This window comes from Lissotriton helveticus, chromosome 6 (genome assembly GCF_964261635.1).
Source record: "Lissotriton helveticus chromosome 6, aLisHel1.1, whole genome shotgun sequence".
Taxonomy (NCBI): Eukaryota; Metazoa; Chordata; class Amphibia; order Caudata; family Salamandridae; genus Lissotriton; species Lissotriton helveticus.
The window spans coordinates 710,255,043-710,278,588 of record NC_136067.1 but is presented as its reverse complement, the minus strand read 5'-3'; the positions used below and the strand labels follow the sequence as shown (position 1 = coordinate 710,278,588).

The following is a 23,546-nucleotide window of genomic DNA, read 5'->3' as shown; positions in this document are numbered from 1 at the left end:
TCAGACTGGAGTGCCGTAGAGTAGTGAAGGAGAGTAGACTGACAGAGTGGAATAGAGTCATGTAAAGTCGAGTGGCATAGAGTAGAGTGAAGCGACAGAGAGTGTCAGAGTGGAGTAAAATGGAGTAATGGGTCACAGAAAGGAGTGGTGTAAAGTGGCATGGAGTGGCATTGAGGGAGTTGCGTAGAGCATCGTAGAGTGAAGTAGTGGTGTAGAATGGAGTGGCACAGAGTGAAGTAGAGCATCATAGAATGGAGTATTGTAGAGTGTAGTGTCAGAGTGAAGTGTAAGAGTGGCATAGATTAAAGTGGCGTAAAGTACAGTGGTGCAGAGTAGATTGGCGTAGAGTGCATTGGTTTTGAGTAGTGTGTAGAGTGCAGTGATGCAGAGTTGAGTGGTGTAGAGTGCAGTGACATAAAGTGGTGCAGACTAGAGTGCAGTGGCGTAGAGTAGATTGTTTCAGAGTGGAGTGAAGTCATGCAGGGTAGAGTGCAGAGGTGTAGCGTAGAGTGTACAACCTGGAGTGAAGTGGCATAGAGTGCACTGGCATAGAATGTAGTGGTGCAGAGTGCATTGGTGTAAAGTGCAGTCGAGTGGCGTTGAGTGGTGCATTGTCACAGAGTGCAGTGTCATAGAGTAGAGTGGTGCAGAGATGCACCTTACGCATGTACTTTGCATTAAATTCTATATCTATCATAAGTTTGGAATCTTGACACCTCTTGCACTGCCAACTGCGTGAACATTAAAAGAGCCGGTGTGATCGTCTGGTTTATCACTGCATCCCACATTCCATAAGTCATCTACTACGATCTCCAATTTGCATTGAATTCCAATTCTGGCCTCAACAAGGACCTTTATTGTCATGCTCAACTCGGGCGTCTCTGGAATCTAGTAAAACCTGTACCAGCCAATCGATCATTTGTTGAAGAATCATGAGTCTACCACATATACTACATCCAGTGATCTGCAATAATATATACAAACTAGTTCCATATATATCCAGTTAGTCATTCTTTTGAACTCCACATGAAGACACAATGTTTTCCTCTTGAATTTTAACAATTTCCGCCTCTCCATTGAAGGCCCTGAGAAATCCCACTTTAGCTCAGTTATATGGATTGATTCTACTGAATCTGTATTCAGCAAGGGTGAGCACCTTATTATTTTGCATCCAAATATTAATAAAAATGAATGAGCAGGTATACTGAAAATGCGCATGTGAATATTCATACCAGGTCTACAAACACTGCTGGTATCATTTGTTAGATGCTGCTTACCTGAACCTTTCCTGCTTGTGCGGGATTCCACTGAACCAGCGTCACTCCGCCACATAACATGAAAATGGAGAACCACTGCAACCTGTTCAGCGACCGCTGGAGCATTAGGACCATGCATAAAGCTGTGCAAGGTATTTTCAGCTGATAGGTCACCTAAAGAAACGAACAAAGGGCATGCTAAACAAAGAAGAGTGCCAACATCAATATTCGAGCCGCATAGGTTTTCAAGACTAGTGTTTCATGACAATAAAATGATCAACTTTCTTATTGTATTATATAGTTAAATAGAATTCACTGCCCCTGATGAAGCACTTAGTGGGTGAGTACGATGCTTCTCCATGGAGCGCAGGGTTATGCTCTAAGTGTTACTATTACTCTTATATGATGCAACAACAACATTTTTAAGAGTTGAATGCGGGTATCAGTCTGGAGGACAGTTAGCTGTTCATTTACTGTTGCAGATGCTTCATTTATGTATAGATATCTATGTGGGAATAGTGAGATTGCAGTATAGAAAGTGTATTATACTGCTGGGTGGTCGTATGGAAAGTGTATTATACTATTGTTTGGGTGTCTTAGAGTACTGTTTTATCAGATGGCAGTAGTGTTGGTAGAGAATACGTTTATACGTATTGTGGAACATGATTCATGTTTACAGAGGTTGGGTCAGTGAGCAGGGTAGGGGAGAGCTCAGGAGGTTTATTTTGGAACGACAAGTAGTATTGGGCAGAAAGAAACAGATTCAGCTGACAGGAGTAAGCCTGTTTTGAAAGTCGTGCGTTTTTGGTGATGGTATAAAAGCAGTGTCAATACAAAGAGTTCAATTGCACGATGACGTTTTTATTTGTAATTTCGGAGGTGTATCCTCCTGATTATGCGTGTACTAAAAGATGCAAGAGTTTAATGTACTTCCTGTTGACAGCAATACCCTTTTTTCTAGTTTGTACTCTGAGGTTGAGGTTGAGAAGAGACATGATTTCAGTTTTTTTCTAAACTCCAGGTGTTTTGCTGTAGACTTTGCTGGGAGTGAATTCCACAATTTGGCAATTTGGAGGGAGAAGGATGGTCCACCAACAGTTTTCTCCTTATGCAGCAGAACAATTAGAGTTGCTGTCAATCATGAGCATAGTGTCATTTTCATCCGTAAAAATATTAGTTCAGTTATGTTTTTTGCCTTGTGCATTAAGTACAACAGGTAGCAGAACTGTACTGTGAACTCATAACGTAAAACTTTAATCAAGGACTGCCCTAAGATTTAAGTTTTCCCCAGATGTTTAAATTCTGAGTCTTTTTGCTTCCAAGTTATTCTCGGTTTCATTCTTGGGGTTTGCCACTGTGGTGGAAATTATTTCCTTCCGAGTGTTTTTCAGAGACATACCCTCAAATGTATCTGGGCCCAGAACACTTTTTACACAAGGACTGTTTCGTACACGTATGTGGTACTGTAAATGTACACTTGGTATATATCAAATATAATTGGTATTATCCAACTGCAAACACAAAACGTCACAACTTATTGTTGAACTTGGCTTCCATCATGGGCTGCATGGTACCTGCGACACTCAAAAATGGGCACAAATAATTTAAGTAGCAGCTTTCTGCAGATGGAGGTTGCCCAAGACTGGCATTGCATCTCCCAGAAGGAACCCCAAGATGGCCAGGGAGGAGACAACTCGAATTAGAATCACAAATGATGCAAAGTACTAGGTAGCAGGAGATGCTTTGAATCCCCTTTCCTTGACATAGGAGACTTGAAACAGGGTTGGTGAATTCTTATAGCAGGAGATCCATGACACGATGTTTGGGGTCAAGGACAAAAAGTGTTCATGGTTATTTTGTCCATTGGAAAAGTAAGCCCAACTCCCTGCAGCACAAACCGTTTTGCTGCCAGTTTAAGTACGAATGCCTGGGTCTTTAATAGATGATTGTCAGCAACCAAGACACAATTTGTATCTTTATTTATAAGATTGTAAAAACGTTTATATAGGGTTTTTCAATTATAAGTCTACTATAGTGTAAGCATTGCAAGTAAAACACAGTGAGCTCAGCCTGCATTAGTGACAATAGTTGCAATATAAAAACGTGAACATGTGAGGCTACCTAAAATTCTCCCAAAATGCTTCACAGGTATATGCAAATGTATGCAGAAAACTGAAAACAAAATTGGTTAGAGTTTGCTTTAAAAATAAATATAATAATAATAATAATAATAATAATAATAATAATAATAATACAGATTTTTGTATAGCGCGAACAGCTACCTCAACTAGGAGGTGTCCCGGCGCTGTGAGAACATAGCAGATCTAAGAGCCCTGAGAATAGAATATCTAACTTTCCAGTGTGAAGAGCCATGTTTTTAACTGCTTTCTAAAACTGGATTCCGAGGGGGCGCTCTGGAGGCCCGGAGGCAAAGTGTTCCAGAGCCAAGCCGTATTTGCCGAAAACGTCCGACCCCCCAGTCGAGCCCTTCTCACTCGAGGTTCGAGCAACAGGACCCGGCAGTTCGAACGGAGAGAGCGGGCCTGGGAGTATCTGGCCATCCGAGATCTTAGATAGTGTGGACAGTTTCCATGCAAAGCTCGAAACGCCAGCGTCAGAGCCTTACATTTTATACATCCGAATAGTTGCAACATGAAAAAAAACATTTTGCTAAACCACTGTGCAATGTTGTAATCTACCATATATTTGAGGCTTTGTTATTTAAAATCTGTTCTAGGCTTGCAACTCCCCCCACCCCGGCCACAGATAAAAATAGAGAATCAACATAAAACAGTTATGGGCAACATGAAAATAAATTAGAGGCCCATTCTTAAGGAAAGTCACAAACGTACACCTGCTTGCTCTTACATTGGTGTATATGTCTGTAGTGCTATATGCACTCATATGGGACCACATGATGAGCTTTGACTACCATTGTTTTAATGGACTCTGTGTTTTAATTTACTAGAACATGAATGTACAAAATCATTTTCTGTGCACTTGCATTTTAACTTGTGATTTCATTTAGTGTCTCCTTATAGCTTCAGAGTAGGAGTGTTTCACAGCAGCCTTAACGGGAAACAGAACGTGTGGGCTGTGTGTTTGAAGGCATGAGAGAGAGAAATGTGTGGAATGTACTTCTCTGTCTCGAGGTATAGTGCTGTAGGCAGTAGTACGCAAATGTGCATTATGCTGTACATTGTGAAATGCAGTTTTACCCAAGGGCTTTAACTCTATCATGAATTCTGACTCTGTCTTGATTGAGTTCTGCATACACACACACACACACATACAAGCAGGCCCCCAGGTTACTCACGGTTATTTAGGTTATTCACGTTCAAGATTGTTTTCCTCTTTCAGGGCGTTACTGTACTTTTGGAGATGTTTTCTACTTTCATAAGCTTCACTAAGATAAGGGGCTGGAACATGTTGAGGAGAAAGCGTGAGAAATCCTTTGCCTTGGAATGCTTGCAGGAGCTTGGCCAGCACCAGAAAGTTTAATTGCTGTAGAGGGTGTCTTCTTGTGCATTGAGAATATTATAAAACTGGGGTTTCTTAGCTTGGAAACTGGGTTCTCTCCTGAGAGACGGACGCATTTGCTTAGTGCTTTATTTCCTGGCTTGAGGAGGGTCAAGAGACTCTCTCTTGACCCCAGGACTGTAATTTGGGATCCCCCAGTCTTGTGTGGGCTAAGATAAAGAAATTACAGCCGGTGAGGTATTTTCTCTGATCATTGGTATTGAGATATATGTAAAGATATTTCTACATGTGTTTTTGTCTGCGTTCTGAGTGACCAGCCTGAGGAGTATTTTTATTCATTGGTTCTTGTTCATTGGCATTATCTGATGTATTCAGAGTATAGATTTTATAAACTTCCAACTCTTTATAATTGAGTCTTTCATTTGATAGTGTTTTTTTCTTTTATTTGATTACTTGCATTTGACAGCGCTTGTATCTTGCATTAAATGTCCATTATTTTTAGCTGCTTAGATTTTGCTGCCTTGCATTTCACTTGTGAATGTTTCATTATTATCTGACTTGTAAGTGTTTATTGTCCTCATGTGTTTTACCATAATTAAATGCTTGCACACACACACACATATATATATATATGCATGTTGTTTTTATTTGACATCTGGGAAAGCCTTCATGTTAGAGAGTGTTGCACTAATAAAACCCAACGCTTTATTCTGAAAACGGTCTCTAGATGTGCCTCATTTGGTGAGGGTGGAGCCCTTTTCCAAGTGTTTTCTTGCTTTACCGATGCCTTTGAATTTATTTTATTTGGGAGTGTAAAGCAAGACAACTGCCGACTTTGAGGAATTCAGAAGAGTTTACAGAAGTAGGCCAAGGAATCGAACTCGATGTACACTTTTCTGAATTCCATTTACACATAAGCAAACACACTTGTAGATTTGCTCATTTGAAAATCTGCTGAGTGATTACAAATTAATTGTTCACCAACCTCTTTGTCCTATTCTGTAAAACCTTTTACTCCGGTCTTTAAAAGGAATCAAGTTCCAAACTTTCCTGGTGAAAGAGATTTTGGAGGGGAGATTGTAAATACTCTTAAACATGTCAGTAACTCACACCCAAAGATGTACAAGGCATTCCAACCTTGGAATTACCACTTCCCACCTACTTCCAGCAATACCTGTAGATTTGCTGAAAAGTGGCAAAAACAGAGTCTTGCTGAATGCCAATCCTAATACAATGTGAGCCCTGGCATAATCAGAAAGATTATTATCAGAGCTCGGATGTAATGAGAACGCTGCCATAATCAGGCACCTGGCTGCATGGCACCAAAAGGAACAAGTGGATTTTTTTTACAGGACAGGTAGATTTATGAAGCATGTCTAGCTGCACAGAATTGACTTTAACCAGGGACAAGGGATTTTAGGAAAACAATGTCAAATAAATCTGTAAGTGCCCTAAAATTCTATGTGGTGCCTCAATGCAGAGCTATGTTGTCTGCATTCCATTTGGTGCAGCAACCTGCAGGCAGTGAGGGGGGCTTCTTATTTTCACTTCCACCCGGGTACAAACAAAGGCATAATTTAAAGGACTATCGTTCATTCTTTTGTTCAAGTATCATCTCCTGCCTGGGCGCCATCTGGAACCTAACACACAGATAGCAATACAATGGAAGGAAACAAAGGCACAAATATTATCAGTTTACAAGTAGTGCCTCCCCCCCCCACACCATGTTAGAGGTGTGCATGCACTGCAAGAATGCAAGATTTATATGAGTCTATGAGTAATTGCACTAATAGTAATTTAAATGGCACCTACTCATTTATTTTTTATTTAGTTATTTTATTGTGCTCTTTCCAGTATAGGGTGTTAGAGCCCTTCACATCACACACAGACACACAAAATCAAACAGGTATGCAACTCAATGTATAGGAAGTGGTATTTAAGACGAGGGTGGTGTAGTAATCACATATCGTCCATACTTGTACACTAAGGGGCTCATTATGATGGCGGATGGACCTGAGTCCGTCCGCCACCATGGAGTAGGAGGGAACCTCCGCATGGCCTGGGGAGGTCCCTCCAGTGCAATTAGGATGTGACCGCCACCCTGGCGGTCACATCCTCTATTTTAACATTGCGGCGGGTGCAGCTTCAAGCTGCACCCGCAGCAATGTGAAAAATGCACGCATTGCATTTGTATGTAGAAAGTGGCAGGCACCGCGCGGTGCCTGCCGCTTTCCGCATACAAATGCAGGGGGGTACCATAGGTACCCCCTATGTGCACCCCTCACCCCCCCTTCACCTAGGGGGCCCGCAACAGGCCCCCGCAGTGAAGTTAAACATGCTTTTCCACGGCGGGAAAGCCGCCGCGGAAAAGCATGTTTCTGAGCCCATCCTAATCTGGCTGACGGTGTCTGAGAGACACCGTCACCATATTAGTGCTTTTCCGCCACGGTTGTGAGCCAACCGCGGCGGAAAAGCTGCGGACAGAAACCGGGACCCACCAGCCATCCTAATATGGCGGTGGGTCTTTGGTGGGTCCGCAGAGGATTTTCCGCATCCTCCGGGCCGGCGGTGGCTTCCGCCGGCCCGGAGGATGCGGAAAATCCTCCATCCTAACGAGGCCCATAATGTGCCTAATTACGATGTCGTCAGAGTTGCCTCAGACAGACACCATTTTGGGGAAGAAACCGCCTGACCATAGGTCGGCAGTTCCAACAACCCCATTATGATGCGACCGCACATCGTGCAGTTGCAAACTTCCATTTTTTCAAAGGGAGCTTGTGCGGTGGGCCGGAGCCGCCCGCAGCACAAGCTCCCATTGAAAAATGTAAGCTTATAAACATCCCTGCATTGTTTGTCAAGCACTGTGAGGTGCCTGTCACATGGTGCAGGGATGTTTTTGTCCCCCAGGCCCAAATGCGGAGGGCCACGGGGGACGGGGGCCCTGCTAGGTGCCCCCAAAGTCAGTTTCAGACAGCCAATCCATTTCAGAAAGGCCAACATGGATTGGCTGTCGGAAACAGACATCATAATCCCGACGGCGGAAATGCAGTCTTTAAGGGATTATGAGCACTTTCCAATTGACCGACAAGCTCCTTGAGCCGTTGGAACAGCGTCGGATTCTCCTGCCGGTTTAAACTCAGTCTACTGTTATCATAATTCAGCAGTCGGACTTTATACCTACCATGTCGGTCAAGAAACTTTCTGACCGACATCGTAATCAGACCCCATATGTTAAGAGTGAACAGTCAGAAGAAACACTGCAAGAAATGCAAATTAAGGACATAAAATTTAACACCGTGATTGGGGCTGTCTGTACTAACAAGACTATATCAATTCCCAGAGGAGAATTACTTTTCAGTATAATAGAGATGATTGAACAAAAAACATAAGGGTCTAAAACCATACCTTACAGTTTGAATGCAGTTCCTTGATGTCAGTAAAGAGATCACTTACTATATTAGAAGAATTATTACTTAACAACTGGAAGTAACAAAATGTTCTCAGTGTCAAAAGTAGTAGTCAAATTACCTATTTATATAAAATACAAATCTGTGATCTGCATGTTACACAATCACATTAACTCTCTGTGCTACTTTAGGAGTCAAAACTGTGATTGGACAAAAGACAAATCTCTCCCAGAACTGTATTAGCTCCAGAGTTATCTTACTGCTCTTATGATACCCTCAAAATTGCTCTCTGAGATCTCTGCAGCAGGTGTCTTTAAACTGTAAGAACTTTTTAAATGCAGCCTTTTTGATAAGCTAGAACCGATTTCTTGCCACATTTGGCCCCAATGCCAATCTTTCCAGAAGATTTTTCTTTAAATAAATATATACATTGACTGCATACTCTGCTTATCAAGCTCTGCCACTTGTGACCCCGCCCCTTTTTTCTGACACACCATTAACCCCAATGTATTAGTTCCCGGAGTAATTTTTCTTCCCAATTCCAGCACTGGTTGGCTGCAGTGTGCTAATCATGTCATGGTAGCATTCTACCTCTTATGTTCAAGATAAATAACTCAGCACACTGCGCGCTATGAAAAAACTTGATATTTTCCAAAGTTCAAAAATATTTGTATCTGTTGTGTTACACTGGGAATGAGAAAGTTGCTTTATTGGGCTGCGCTCTGCTGGCTCCAGTGAAATGTGTTGATTTTGTCCCGGGGGTGCAATTTACTGGGACTTAGACATTTCCCAGCTCCTGCATTTTTTGTGTTTTGCCTTCAGTACAGCTACTTGCAGGGGCCGAGCAAAGTGTCTTCATTTCAGTTTCATCCGAAACCAACGCAAATGTTTCACTTTAAGGGTCATTAACACATTCAGTATAATCTTGGGACCTAGTAGAGCCCAAGACTTTGCCAATCCAATCAAGGAAACAAAAACAGTGACTTTCATTTGTCATTTAAATCCTATTTCACATTTAAAATGTAGCTATTCTGTATCTAATTGACTGGGAAAGGAGATGAATAGATTGAACTTTCTTTCAATTATTCAAGCATTGCTTCTAAACGATAAAAGGGGACAGGATAACTGTTGCAACAATAATGGATTTATTAAATAAATGAATCTGGTTATTTTAAAGTGCCAACTAATCACCCCAATGGTCTCAAGGCGCTGGGGGCCGTCAGGTAGATTAAGTGAGCTACTGCCCAGAGTCACATGATCCTGAGCTGAGCTGCCGTCGACGATCGAACTGTGAGCCCCGCACTCCAGAGTCAGCCGCTCTGGCTGCTGCACCACACCTCCCTCTCCTTATTTATTAGATTTTCATGGTAGCATTTTAATCATCTGCACTCTGAACACATTCATCTTTTTATGACCATATACATTCAGAGTAATTTCAGTTTTGGTGGACATAAATTGCGGACCGCAAAATACACAAACTTGATTGAGTAGTACACAAAAGTGAATGGGTCAAAACAATAGATATCGATGCGATCACTGTTGTGTGATTTTAGAGTGTAAACTCGAGATCCCAATTGGAGTAAGCATTAGTGTTATTATTTTGTGTATCGAGGATTCAAAGATACTCTGCTTGTAATTGTAATTAGGACTTTATAGAGCACGTGTACACCATTGGTTACTAGGTGCTAACAGAACAGAGAATCCTGTTGAAGAGCCAGGTCTTGAGGAGTTGTATGAAGTAGAGCAAATCGGTCTCAGCAGGCAGCCAGATAGGGAGGGAATTCGACAGAATGTGGGTGCAAACTAAGAAACTGCAGCCCCATCTCTTTCGTTGGCAAATTTAGGCACTGTTAGAAGGTGGGCAGAGAAAGCACTTAAAGACAAGTGGGGACATACCTGATAACAAGCTTTGTGACAAAGGAAGGGGCCAGTTCATGGAGGTCTTTAATTGCAGTCCAAAGTATATAACTGAATTCTATATTTCCTAGGCAACCAATGCAGATGTTTCAGCAACGGTGTAACATGAGAATTCTGGTAACTAATCGGGACGCTACATTTTGGACTATCTGCAGTTTACGAAGGGAAACGTTGGATAATGCTATGTACAATGAATTGGCATAATCCAGTCTGGAGTCTATCAGGGTACAGCAAATAGAACATAGGGGGATAAATCTGACGAAAAAAGGCTAATGATGATTATGCAGTGCAGCTTGTCCTTCATAGATGCCAAAATAGACTACCTCACTAGCAGAATGAACCGCATAAATTCCAAAATGGATAGTCAAGAAAAGTGATTGACAGAAGTAGAGTAGTGGACATCAGCGGTTGAAGATAGAGCCAAAAACAGTGGGAATAAACTCAGAACTGGCGTTCTGACATTACGTGAGTGGAGTGGAGTGGATCGCGGAGCGGTGAGGAGCAGAGCTCCAAGAGCAAGAGCGGATGCCGCTGGAGCCGCGGCGGCTTGTACGGCCCATCGGTGGAGCGGGACGGGAGGGACTGACGGAGCCGAGACGAAGATGAGCGGTGAGCGGTGTACGGAGAGGGGCGATGGCCGTGCCTGCAAGCGGCTGAAAGTGCCTGCAGGTGAGCGTAGGCGGAGAAACCAGCGGGGCCATTTGCCAAAAGCCAACCGCTAACCGCCGCATATCGCCCCCGCGAATCACCCCTTCGCCCACCCGCCCCTCCTTCACAATCCAGTCCCGGTCCCTTCAAAATCTCTGCTCAGCCCACGCTCGATTGTGGAAGATGACCACAGGGGGGAAGGAAGCCTCCAATGATCCTGAGGCTGATAAGAGAGGAGCAGAGTGCAACAAGCCATACCGGAGAGTTTGCAGAGTCCAGTCCCGGTTTTCCGTTACCTGCAGATTTGCAGTTTGTAAGCTCGACGGAGCTGGTAGAGGAGCGCCGGAAAATTACCTGTGGGCCAGAAAAAAGCAAAGTAAAGGAAAGCACGCCCTTTTTTCTTACCAGGAAGATGGAGGTCAGACTGAGGAGATAAGAGTAATCTTTATAGTACTTTCCACCCACCCTCTTCCTACCCCCACCTTACTACTAATCGCATAATCCAACTAATTGCAGTACCAACTCCTGTTCCTCCACAAAACTGTATAAACTGTATAAATTGAGTTGAACTTATTGTATTTGCTGGTCTGCATAGCTTTCTTCTCCAGCGCTGTTGGAACTTGCCCCAAAGCGATACCCATAGCAATCTAACAATCTCATCAACTCCGCCTGTCACAGAGATAGTGTATATTTTCAGTATTGGCTCTGTGTTCATTTCGTGGTTTTTTTTTTGGGAGAACCCGCGAATTGAAGAGTGGAAATCCTGCGCCTGGTCTTTGGTGTTGCATGAGCGACGCATCTGTGGTCTGGTGCATTGGATTTATACCTCTCTAAGTGGCCGGCTTGCCTTTTTTAAGATCTAAGTAATGACTGCAAATAAATTGCGCTCTGGTAGATTGGTGTACTCTAGGGCATGCAAAAAAAACAGAGCTAATCCTTTAAGGAATAATTAATTGCAAATAAACATTCTGAAGAGTTTTAATGCCATTCCATCTTTTTTCCAAAAAAAAGGAATAAGTCTTAAATCAGCAGAGATGCAGGGATCTCTTCAACAAGATCCTGTAGATCACGTAGGAGCCAATGATTTCATTGGAAAACTACTGCCTGAAGTAACCTCTAATTTATCGTCCGAAAACAGGGGCCTACGACCTATAGATATTCAGCCCTTAGAATTTGGGGAGGGTGATTCCTTGTTGGCTAGTTTCAATATTCACTTTCTATCTAAAGGAATTGTTGAAACCGAAGGGGCGCTTCTCCCAGTTTCAGATCCGGGTGAACATATTTTAGAAGACTTTACGCTTCCTGATATTAGGTTAGATCAGTCCCCTAAGCTGCCCCAAGTTTCTAACTTGGAATCATCTAGGATAACTGTTCCTGCTTCTTCTCTCTCTGTCAAGCATTGCCCAGCAAAAATGCGTCTGTTCAGCAGTACTCCTAGTGAATCGGGCTCAATTGGCTCACGAGGTTCCCTAACTCCTGTTTTGTCCCAGAGCTGTTTTCCCTCAATCAGCAATCCAGAATCAAAAATACCTATGTCGGAATCACTATTTTGTCTGGAAAGAGTGCTGTCTTCTATTCTAGCTTTTTTGGAGAGATCAGTAGGTAACAAAATTTTTTGACAAACAGAGCTGGAAAATCTCCCTCTATTATCGCCAACACAGGGAGGAGATCATCTATTCCTCCACTTATAGAGGATAACTTAGTCAAGTCTAACTATTTTATCTGTCCCTATTTCAAATGGTAAGAGTCGGATCCCGTAGATAATTTACATCTATCCTTCTTGCAGCAATATTTTGATCCTGAGCCTTTAGTTACAATGGCTGCACCGTTGTCTTGTCCACAAGTTATGCCGGAAAAAATAAATACAAGTATATCCCGAAAGTTGCTCCCCATTTTTCTCAAAACAATCAAAAAGCCCTGTAAGCAACCTACAGAGTCAGATTCGAAAGTTGGATGTTCATTTGTCCAAGAAACGGGCACTATAAATACATGTAATATTGAGTGTAAAAAAAATAAGAAAAAAAAGAGAGAAAAACGCCAAAGGATTAGCAAAGAAAGGACAAAACGGTTACATTTTGATCCCAATCCTACTCAAAAAATGCCCATAAAACTGGATTCAAATGTTTTGAAGGAGGAGGATGGCCATCCAGGAAGTAGCCAATTGGGCCACTGCTCCTCTCTTCCAAATTTAAGGGTTCCTAACGAGCCGTTACAAGAAGCAGTGTTGACAGACTTAAATGTTTCTCCTATTGTCCAGAATACTCTGAATCCCAAAGCTTCTCTATCTGAATCCCAAAGCTTCTCTATCTGAATCCCAAAGCTTCTCTATTGGTTTCTTCCTTAGGTACTGATGGCATTTATAACCCACACGAAAATTTTCCCGAGGTGACCAGTTTTGCTGATTCCACGCAACATCTCGCCCCCAATATTTTGTTTTTTTCATTTATTTTTGACCTTGAACCACATATGAATAGGTCCTTTTTGCTGGGGTGCTTTGCTGTAATTCCAGGCCTTGAATTGATTGAGAGCAAAGACATTGCCTTGGTTGAGATCTAAATATATAATAATTTTAGGGGTGCAAGAGTAACATTTAAATCCAAAGTTATTTCATATTTGATTCTGTCACATAGTGATAAATTACGATCTAGTGGCATTGATGTGTTAATCCTAGACGTGGAGCAAGCTTCAAACAAAGTGGCCCAACGTAAGCTGCCTAACTTTTATTTGGAATCCTCCAATAGGGTTAAACCTTTGTTAGAGAGAGAAAGTACATTACAGGTCATTCTCGGTACAGAAGGTAGGAGGGTTTTCCTACACATAGAAAAAATATTGAGCACGTGCTTCCCGTAGAGGAGGAAAATAAGAAATGGAGCTGGCTAGCAGGTACACTTAACGCAAATCGATCCCTAAGCCTAAAAGTTAGGAATCCTTCCTAGCAAGGATATTATTGTGTTATCCTGGAACGCTGCCGGCTTAAGTACTGGTAAAAACAAACTGTTATTTTTGAAAGAGCAGCATGCCGATAATATTTGTCTCCAAGAGACGTGGATCACAAAGAATTGGTTCACTGAAGATTATATAGTACTAAGCAGGCCTGCGTTTTCAGTAAATAGAGGTCACGCTAAAGGAGGTATTGCCGTTTTGTTAAGCACAAGCCTCAACTGGTCATATAAAGAATTTCACCATGCCTCCAACCTACTTAAAGCAATTAAGCTAAACCACAAGTATGACCAAGACAATTTGGATTCCTTGCTAATCGTAAATGCATATCTCCCCCAATAGATATTATTCCTTCCTATTGAATGATTTATTTGCTTTTATTTCCTCTACTTTGGAGAGGGAAAACTGTAGGTCCCTTATATTAGTGGGAGATTTGAATGCTGAAGTCTCATCGTACAGCATAAATATATTTGCTAATTCTGAAAAAAATGAGCCCCTAAATATCCCCAAGGCTCAATTCCCGACTCAATGAGAAACCTAGATCTCATAATTGTTATTGAGAAGCTAGAAAAGGATATTCAAGCAAACTATACTCATAAGGCGCCATCTGGGAGATCTGTCATAGACTATTTAATTACTTCGGCTGATTTTTTCTGTAAACTTAAAAATATGGAGGTCATGGGAAATGCTCTTAGTGATCACATGTTTATTTGCTTTAAATTTGAATTTAGTTGCGCTAAGGTAGATCCCTGGAACTTCAAAGGTAGTATAGTTGGGTTTAATGCGTCTAATGGTAGAATCCACTGGAGTTCTCAAGCTACCACTAAATTAAAAGCAGCCTTAACGGTTCTAATTAGGGACCAACAGTAATTATTTATGGGTGAGTGTGATCCTTTCCAATTTGATTTATGTGAAGTTTATTCCCACAACATAGGAGCCTTGGCCAAATCTTGTAAATTACCGCAAGCTTCAACTAAACAAAGAATACATTTCAATCCATTATTAAAATTAAATAGGGAAATAAATAAACTAGTGAGAGCCCAGTTTTGAATTTTTCTCATGAACAAGGTAATTTATTAAATTTACTCAAGAGGAAGCGACAAAGGAAAAAACGCTCTCTAAGGCGAAAAAAAAAAAGAAGATGGAGTATGGGTGCAAATAAAAGAGGCTGCATTAAAAAATCATGCCAAAAGATATTGGGAAATAATCGCCGATTGCTGTGGCACAAGAGTAAATTGCCTTCCTTTCCCCATTACAGAAGAGGATTGGAAAGTTCATTTGTTAGAACTACACTCTGCTAATCATAATTCTACTCAAGCCTCGCGACATCTAGTAAGCTTTTAACTCTTGAAACTAACCATGTATTAGTAATCAATGATGTAGTCGGAGCAATCAAAAAAATGAGATCCTCTGGAGCGATGGGTCCCGATGAAATCCCCATGACAATAATTAAGAAAGAACCCCTTCTGTGGGCTACCTATCTAACTCCCCTGTTTAATCAGTGCTACTCTCAGAGAAAAACTCCTCCTTCATGGTCCGGAAGTATTCTAGTCCCCTTATATAAAAAGGGTTCTAGAACACACCCTGGTAACTACTGGCAAATTCCATCAGATTTGCAGATAATCAGCTATGGACAGCGCTCTGTAGAAGGATTGACGTAGGCTCTGAGGATATCGTAAATTTACCTAGTTAGTAGTAGATAGCGTGAAGGAAGATAACGGACTACAGGAAATATTGCCTTCAGTACTCGTCCTGCCACAGATGCTGCTTAAATGTGTAAGTAAAATTTTCGTCCGTCCGCTTCGGTTGTCTGTCTCTCGCTCTCTGCCCGCTGTCTATTTATCAATCCTGTAGATCTAGCTATCGAAGTGGAATTATTCTCTGCATTTTTTTCCGATTAATCTAAAGACCGTAAAAGGAAGCAGCTTCCGGTATTGCCTCTAAGACCATTTCCCCCATAGCTATGAAGCTAGCGCTTCTGCAGTTTCCTCGGCGAGAACCTAGCATTTCATATACATACAGCGCCGAGAAGCCTCAGAAAAACAGATCCTTGCGGAGTTTTTCGGGACGCTCTGAGACTAGAACACTTCCAAGTATATGTCCAGGACAAAAGGCAGAATTGTACTGACAAGGTACGCGTCTATGTATGTACTGACATCTATTTATGAATCGTTCTGCCAATAGACTCCACAGAGGAGCTGAATTAGATTTGAATTCCGTTTCGCCCTCATGGCGCCATCCAGTGTAGAGAAGAAATTGTTCTCTTTGCCCATTCACGCACCCCACTAACCATACGCACTTCGCATTCTGGCATGTTGTTGTGTTTGGTGAAGACTGATTGGGGTTTGAGATGCAGCCTGACGTCATTGCCAGATGACCCCTCTTAGAGCGCACTATTTTATTCCTCATATGAGCTGCTTCGAAACAGAGGCAGGCCAAGACCAGCAAAGACACCTCAGGAGAAACATGCAATCGGGGCAACCGCCATTTAAGAATTTGATATCTGAAAATGAGTGTTTCCTTCAGATCTGGCGCCCGCTTGTCATGGTGGCAGAGGGACCATAGCGTCCCTGGGGGGCTTATTTACAAGCTACTTGCGCCACCAGTATGTCACTTTTTCCCATATTAAAAGTGAGGGTCCGGCGGCGCAAGTGGCTTGTTTATTTCATTTCTTTGCTACTGGTGCAATTTTGTACCTATAGCGCCCTCTATGCTTTCTTGGCCAAATTGTAATAGTCTGGCTTCGCCAGCAGGTTATGGCTTTAAAAACATTTTTTTTAATTAGAATCACTCTCCTAAATGAGGCCAGTTTCAGCCATTCTACAACTAATTATCTGCCTGTATTGCACTGATCAATTGCATCATCCTTTCCCCCTCATAGCGTAAATGTACCCCTATGCTCCCTCAGCTACATTACGGATTACCTAATGATGGCCCCACATTGGACCTCCTTTCTCAAGACATCTTAAATGTTTAGCTACACGTGCAAATTTCCCACCTTGGCCCTCCCTCTTTAATTCTTTATGCTGGCCTCCACAATTTATCTCCTTGACGATGTAGCAATATTCATATACTTTTTTTTTTACACACTTTATTTGTTCCCATAATCTTTCCTTTTCATCCAAATTACTGGATGTCAATACTTGTTCAGCACAATTACTCTCAGACTGGATGACGAACCATTGACTTCACTAAGGGTTCCGCCATCCACACCAAATCGGCAACAGACAATACTTTAAGAATATTGATGGTCTTAGAGAGTGCATTTCTGTACGACAAATTACATAGACTCAAGTTACCTTATGCACTCTGTTGATTAAAATATACAATTTGTCGCTTTATTTTCCTCTTTGATCACGTTTTATGAGCTGATTCCTTTACTCACCAGTACAGCATGCCCACCTATTTTTTCATAATGAGCAAATATACATTTTCCTTTTTATTTATTGTATTCTCGAAGTATGCTGTACATTCTTTAATCATATAAAATTCTCTCTCATTTTACATGGTCCTTTGTTCTCTTTATTGTATGATTCTTCATTTAGTGAATGTTCTGACAGACTAATTGTATAGCTTGTTACAGCCTACATCAGGGTTCGAGTCGGGGTACCACGCGGGTGGACGGCGTCCCCCCACTTATTTTACCGGGTGGACGCCGTCCCCCCTGCCAAACAGCTGGACTTCGCTCTTTGGCCTCTCTGACACGAGATAGGAGCTCACAGCACGCTGCTCCAGCGCTGACTTCTCAGATGCCATCGCATCTAAGGAGTGAGCGAGGGGAGGCAATGAGCCCGATGGTGCTAGCCATCTTACGTGACGGCACTTCCTGTTGTGACTTCACTTGGGTGACAGCGTCCCCCCGCTACTTTATTTAGGACTTGTGCCCTGGCCTACATACAGTCGAACCATGTGGGCACTGGCATGGTAACGTGCGTTACAAGCTCAGGAATAATGTCAGTTTCTGAAACATTACGGATTGCACAGTTATCGAAGACTAGCTCTGTACGGTTAAGAACAGTGTTTTGGAAGTGCAGGAAGGCTGGAGAAGTATTATCTTCAAAAGGAATATGATATCCCATCAGGAATATCTGAAAATGAGTGCCCTGAATAATATCAGTCAGAGGTAGCCTAAAGCTGCTTGCCTCTGTATGTGCATGGACATGGTTGACAATCTGCAATTGTTTACTCTATGCCACTTGTATGAGAATAGAAAAATCATGCGCCTGAATACAACTCTGGAAAATGCCTTTCGTGAAAGAGGACACTTCCTCCCATTGGCAGGGACATAAAGTACCTTTTGGTAGCTATGCTATTAGAAATGAGTATCAGCAACAATTGAATTAAAGAGCAGGGTCAATATCGATAATTGACTGGATCTTACATAGTTTATGTTGAATGACGGAGTCAAGCGGCCCTTCAAAGCCAACAAAAACGTATAGATTAAACCTTTTTTTGTTGCATCTTTTTATTTTCTAAAATACATGTATTGATTTATTAATACGACTACTTTCCACAAAACTATATAATTTAAGCAAACAATTAGAATGCAAACCACACAGTTGAATAGTACATGGACACGTGTAGTTTGGTTTTGTGATGTACATAGATTTACACCATTAAACTAACAAATGGATAAGCCAACTGGTATCAAATGGGTGCTTTTCTCTTGCCATGAGGGACATTGTCACTCGGATTTTTTTTTTTATATAAAATGTTTAATTTATATTTTTTAACCATATGCAGTTCTTCCTCGCATACAACTGCACTGTGTTCAACAATTAGGGCTCTGGCAGGCCTTGTGAATATCACGGTGTTGACAAGAAATAGGTGGGTGTGGTCAAATCGCTGGGTGCCCATTTTGTGACGGAAAGGCAGCACGCAGCTTCGCAATCTCCTACCTGCTTTCTTCAACACTTGACTAGAGGCAGAACAAAGGCATTTCCCAGTGCCATAAACATTTAACCACAATGACTTTATGGATCGACATTCTTTATAGGCATTTTCAAGAGTCAGGAACACTGCAATATAGCCTACAACCAAAAGCCCAGCTTGCCATATACTGTTTCTAGTTGTTGCCCTATAGGGTTTCCAGTTAACGACCTCACCCTCTCAATCCTAAGTAGGATAACACACCCCACCAAATGGATGTTTCTTGTCTTTATAACCCACCTGCGGCTGCAGCGCAGTGTGCACTAGTAAGGGTCTTTGCAGACGGATTTAAAATATATAATTAAAATATGTAGCACTTTTAGGTGTCCTGGGCACATGAGCTCTCTACCCTCCACACAGAGGTATTTCATAAAGGGGGCCCATACTAAAGCAATCTCTTTATCGGCATGTGGGACGTCAGTGCCAGCTTCTCTATGTTCATCAGTTCCCGCAGGCAGTGGAGCCCTTTTTGATGTTTTGGAATTTTCCCCATCCCTTAGTAAGAGAGAATTACCTGGTGCATTGTACATACAGTAAGAGCCATGTGTAAGTCTAGAAGTGAGTGAAGCGGAAATGTCTGTATATTGGGAAGACCCAATTTTGGGTACACTGGGAAGTACGGGACCACCTAGCCAGTGCTTTAGTCAAGATCAATTGTTTGTCCAATAGCTGGACAGTTTGGGGCAATGCACCAGGAGATGTACTAAGATGCCCTTGTGGCCGACAAGCCTTCAGCATCAGCGCCACATTGACTGATCTAACAATGGTGGTCATCTGAGACTATGCTTTCCAGCAGCCCTACTTTCGTTAGATGCTATTAATGTACATGGTGAGGTGCATCAAAATCATTAGGGGGGCTTGATTGATAGAGAAAAAAAGCTCCCAATTACAATTTGTTTTGTGTGCATGTAGACTGACGGATTAGCCATACTCACTGGGAAAGAATGACAAAATCTCAATCAATATGGCAATAACACCAAGTGATCGATCTATAGCATGGGACTAGCATCTTCCCCTGTTAATCATTTCTGCTCAAGGATGTTAACGTTTAACTAGTAAGCGAATCGACAGCTGTCCTCCGTGGACAGATCCGAAACAGCTCGACTTGCTCCAATAAAATGCATATGAATTGAACGCCTTAAAGTGCGTGCCGTAGAGACAGAGACATCTGAAAGTTAGGGGAAAAAACGAGTTACCATGCAATCTTTTCTATATCCATGAAATTTACTTTGAATAACATGTGACTGCTGTAACAAGCTCAATTCTCATGGGCTATATGATTTTTTTAAATAAGGTAAAGAACACTTAATCTACAGTAACTCGAAGACACATAGATAGTATGCAGGTCCGTTAGAACCATTTTGAATACGCTAGCTTCAACATAAATGTACTTAACTGAAAAGAGATACAGACTGGTGGCTGTGTGGTGTTTGGAAAGAGAAGGATACGCTTGGTGTCAGCATTGTGCAGATCTTACTGGCTCCAAGTTAGGGCCAGCCTCCTATTTCAAGGCATGCACCTTACTGTTACGAATTTAGCAGGTTTGGGAGACCTCGTGATCTGCATATAAAAGGCTTCTAAAATTGTAGATGCTATACATGTATCAAGGTCAAATGACATTTCAACGTGCATTCATACAGAGGGTGAACAGCTTCTTTGCCTAACCCTATCTGCTTCAAGAAATGTTATTGTATTTTTGCTTAGCTAATCTCTGGCATCTTTTCTTTTTTCTGGTCATGCATTCAGATGTGGCTGTAAAGGTACCTAGAGGGAATGAGTTTGCAGTAAGTGCAATAAAAATACAACATAAAACCCACTGAAAGGTAACTTATTAATCACATTCTTCTCAATGTCAACTTTTTAAAACAACATGTCTGAAGGAGATGAATTTGGAGGAAGCCTCACAGAAGGACAATGCCTTTGCCACCTCATCCTCAACTATAATAAAGGTAACTATAGGAGGCCTCTGTGTTCTTTTCACATTTGTTCTCAATTCTGACCTAATAATGTTAGGGGTGGCAGGACCCTGAAGGGGGAAAGATCCGCATTCTTTCTCCTTCTGAATGATCAAATGCTTGAACAGGATCAGCTGATTCCAAGATAGTTAATTTCATAGTTAATTTCAGGAAAAGGATATCCCTTCAATTATTTTTTTTTTAACTTGTTTTTATTGAAATCAGGACAAGATAAGGTTCAAGTGCAATCAGAGCAACATCTATACAACGTCAGATCCGGTGACACATTTTAAAACTGTCCAAGTACATTGTACAATCATAGCACAACCATACATTTAAAGAACCACACCTGAGTAAAACCAAGCGGGCCGGAGACAGTTACAACCACACTGTTTATGCGATATAGTATTCCTCATCTACGTCTATCAAAGGTGGGGGGGGGGGAGACAGTGGTCACAGCGACTCACAACATATGGGCCCAACACACAGAGACCCCTACAAGGAAACTCAGCCCCTGCCATCTCAGCTGTCCAGTAGTGCCTCCATCCTCTACTGGGGACAACACAGACCACGGTTCCTGGGAGTCAGGTATGGTACAATCCATTGGTAAGTTGAACGCCTTCAAATCTATAGTACAGAGAAGGCCTTGTCCATTGTGCTGAATCTGTATCCATCGACACAAGACTCAGTGTCACAATGTGAAATCAATGAAGAGTTGGAGAAAGAAATGCCATTTGTCTTCCCAGAGAAACTCGCCACTCTTTACTTTTTGCGCACATATTTGAAGAGCCTGAGGGAGATAGACCTAGACATCAAGGTATGAGTTTCAGCCTCTACAGAAAAGGCTGCAATCGCAGGCCTAAATATATACCGTAGGCATTCAAAACGTCAGAACAGGCTGAAGGACTGACAGTTTGCAATAAAAAGTAAGGTACAGCTTTACTTCCATGTAGCAAAGCACGAGTGGCTCTGCGGTATATGCATATTAGTCATAGGGTGTGATGTGGCCACTAGGCACAAAACATCAAAATGAATGAAATAATGAATGCCTGCATTATTTTAGAGTACATACCACGTGGCTCCACTAACCCTCATGTTTTAAAATGTATGCCAGGGGCAGGGCTGTGTCTTGAGACTTTTGCTTATCAACAGGTTACAACTGTTATCTGCCAGCAACTTTAAAGGTATGTAAATCCTCCCAGGGTCTCAGACATGATAAGGCCCCAAGGTGAGGGTATACTACCAGCCACTGGGATTGTTTGTAAGTTACCAGCTAAGGAGGTTAACTATGCAGCGTTGAATTTAGCCCGATGACAGATATGCAATTAATGATTACAAGAGGAACAAATAAAGATAATGTATGCTTTCTTATCTAATTAAATATTACGGTATTGCCTACCTGATAAATGGCTGCATCCAAATTACTCAGAGCTAGGAAAGCCATATTGTTCTGGACAGCATAAACCAGGGATGGAACACTCAGCTTCAGCACTTCTTTTGGGTTATCTATTATATGTTCTTTTAGAGATGAAAATAGTCTACCTGGACTTCCGGTTTCTCTGTAAAAACAAATCAAAGCCTCAATAACAATTAAGAAACATCTACTTCTAAAATTTAAATTTCCAAACGGAAACAATTACATTATTTCTGTTATACAATTAACTACATCATATATTCTCGCCAATGGCCTCGGCAAAATATCTTTTTTTACCTTAATAAAATACACATGTACTTACAGATAAGATTGCTTTTCATTTTCTCACGAAATTGTATAGATGCAAAGGAAAGTTATTAGTACAGATAAAACACATTTGTTTGCATAGCATATCTACAACCATATCCCCACAACTCCTTCCACCAAGAAGGAAAGGCGCACTCACAGATTCGGGATTTCATTGCTTTACTCAAACTGAGCAGCAGCCGAACGCGTTTCAGTCATTACGACCTTTCTCAAAGCTAAAGTCCGACATTTGTGTCATGGTAACCTTTTATCCGATTGCCTGATTTATAGTGTTAGCCCCCATTAGACCTCCTTAATGGATGCAAATAAGAAGCATTCTGGGAATTCAAATCAAGTCCCTGTTGTCTGCAAGGTAACTGCCTGTTTAGCAGTAATATATAGCATAGCTCTTCTATTTTAACTTTAATTTTAACATGCAATATTTATTCCAACATTTAGAATTTGATCAGAATGACCAAATAGAGTACGTTGAAAATATCAATCCGATAATGCCTACAGAGTGCAAAGAAAGGTACTGAGGCATGAATTGGAAATGCCACAAATGTTCTAAAGCTAAAGCGTCACCTTTACACAGCTAAGTAATAAAAAGCAAGCATTCCAGCATGCTGTTAGAAGCTGTGTGCCTTTTCCGTGGGAAGAGATCTTATCTTGACAGTGAATGGGGCTTAAACAGCGTGAACAGCTTCAGTAGAAGTATTCTAAATGGGTGCAGCCAGAGGAAGTTAACAAAAAAAAGTTCCACACACAGGCTAATGAACAAGGTAATTTGGAAATGGGAACTGATAAGAGCCCCCTTCTAAGATATATTAAATACAAGAGATTTCACGAGCTCAGCGCAAGTGCAGGTGGGACCTAAAACAATGAATTTAATTTCTCCATGCTCTTCCATCAGAAGAGTGAAACACAGGGTTTAAAAGCTGCTACTTTTACCTGATACTGATACATTGCCTCCCTGGGTCTCTAGGGAAACAAAAGAGGCAGTGCAATGAAGGATGAGTCAGTCTGCTATCCTAACCTCCCTATTTGCTGTGGGTGCTCCTCTTGTATCACCAACCATCACATCCTCTGCCTGCCAGAAGTCAGTGCAGTCAGAGACGTTTCAACGCACAGGTAAAGTAGGCTCTGGTACAGGGCCCCAGCCTTTCAGGTGGCTCCTGATAAAGCCAGCTCTATTCTGCAGAGAGGCTTGCCCTGACGGCCTTGAAGATGTTTTAAACTTACTGTTTTAAAAACTGTTCTCTTTTAATTTATTTTTAACTAGCTGTACCCGGTC

General features: G+C 41.7%; 1 protein-coding gene across 2 annotated transcripts in view; it reads right to left on the bottom strand.

Annotated features, from left to right (window-relative positions):
• The window catches only part of SLC35A1 (solute carrier family 35 member A1), a 416,391-nt gene that overhangs the window by 275,760 nt on the left and 117,085 nt on the right, over window positions 1-23,546 (bottom strand). For both annotated transcript variants that reach the window (XM_078648192.1, XM_078648193.1), the window contains exons 3-4: window positions 21,932-22,091; window positions 1,278-1,430 (exon numbers count right to left, since the gene is read on the bottom strand). In XM_078648192.1, coding sequence (XP_078504318.1) covers window positions 1,278-1,430; window positions 21,932-22,091 — 313 coding nt within the window. The remainder of the gene's footprint in view (window positions 1-1,277; window positions 1,431-21,931; window positions 22,092-23,546) is intronic.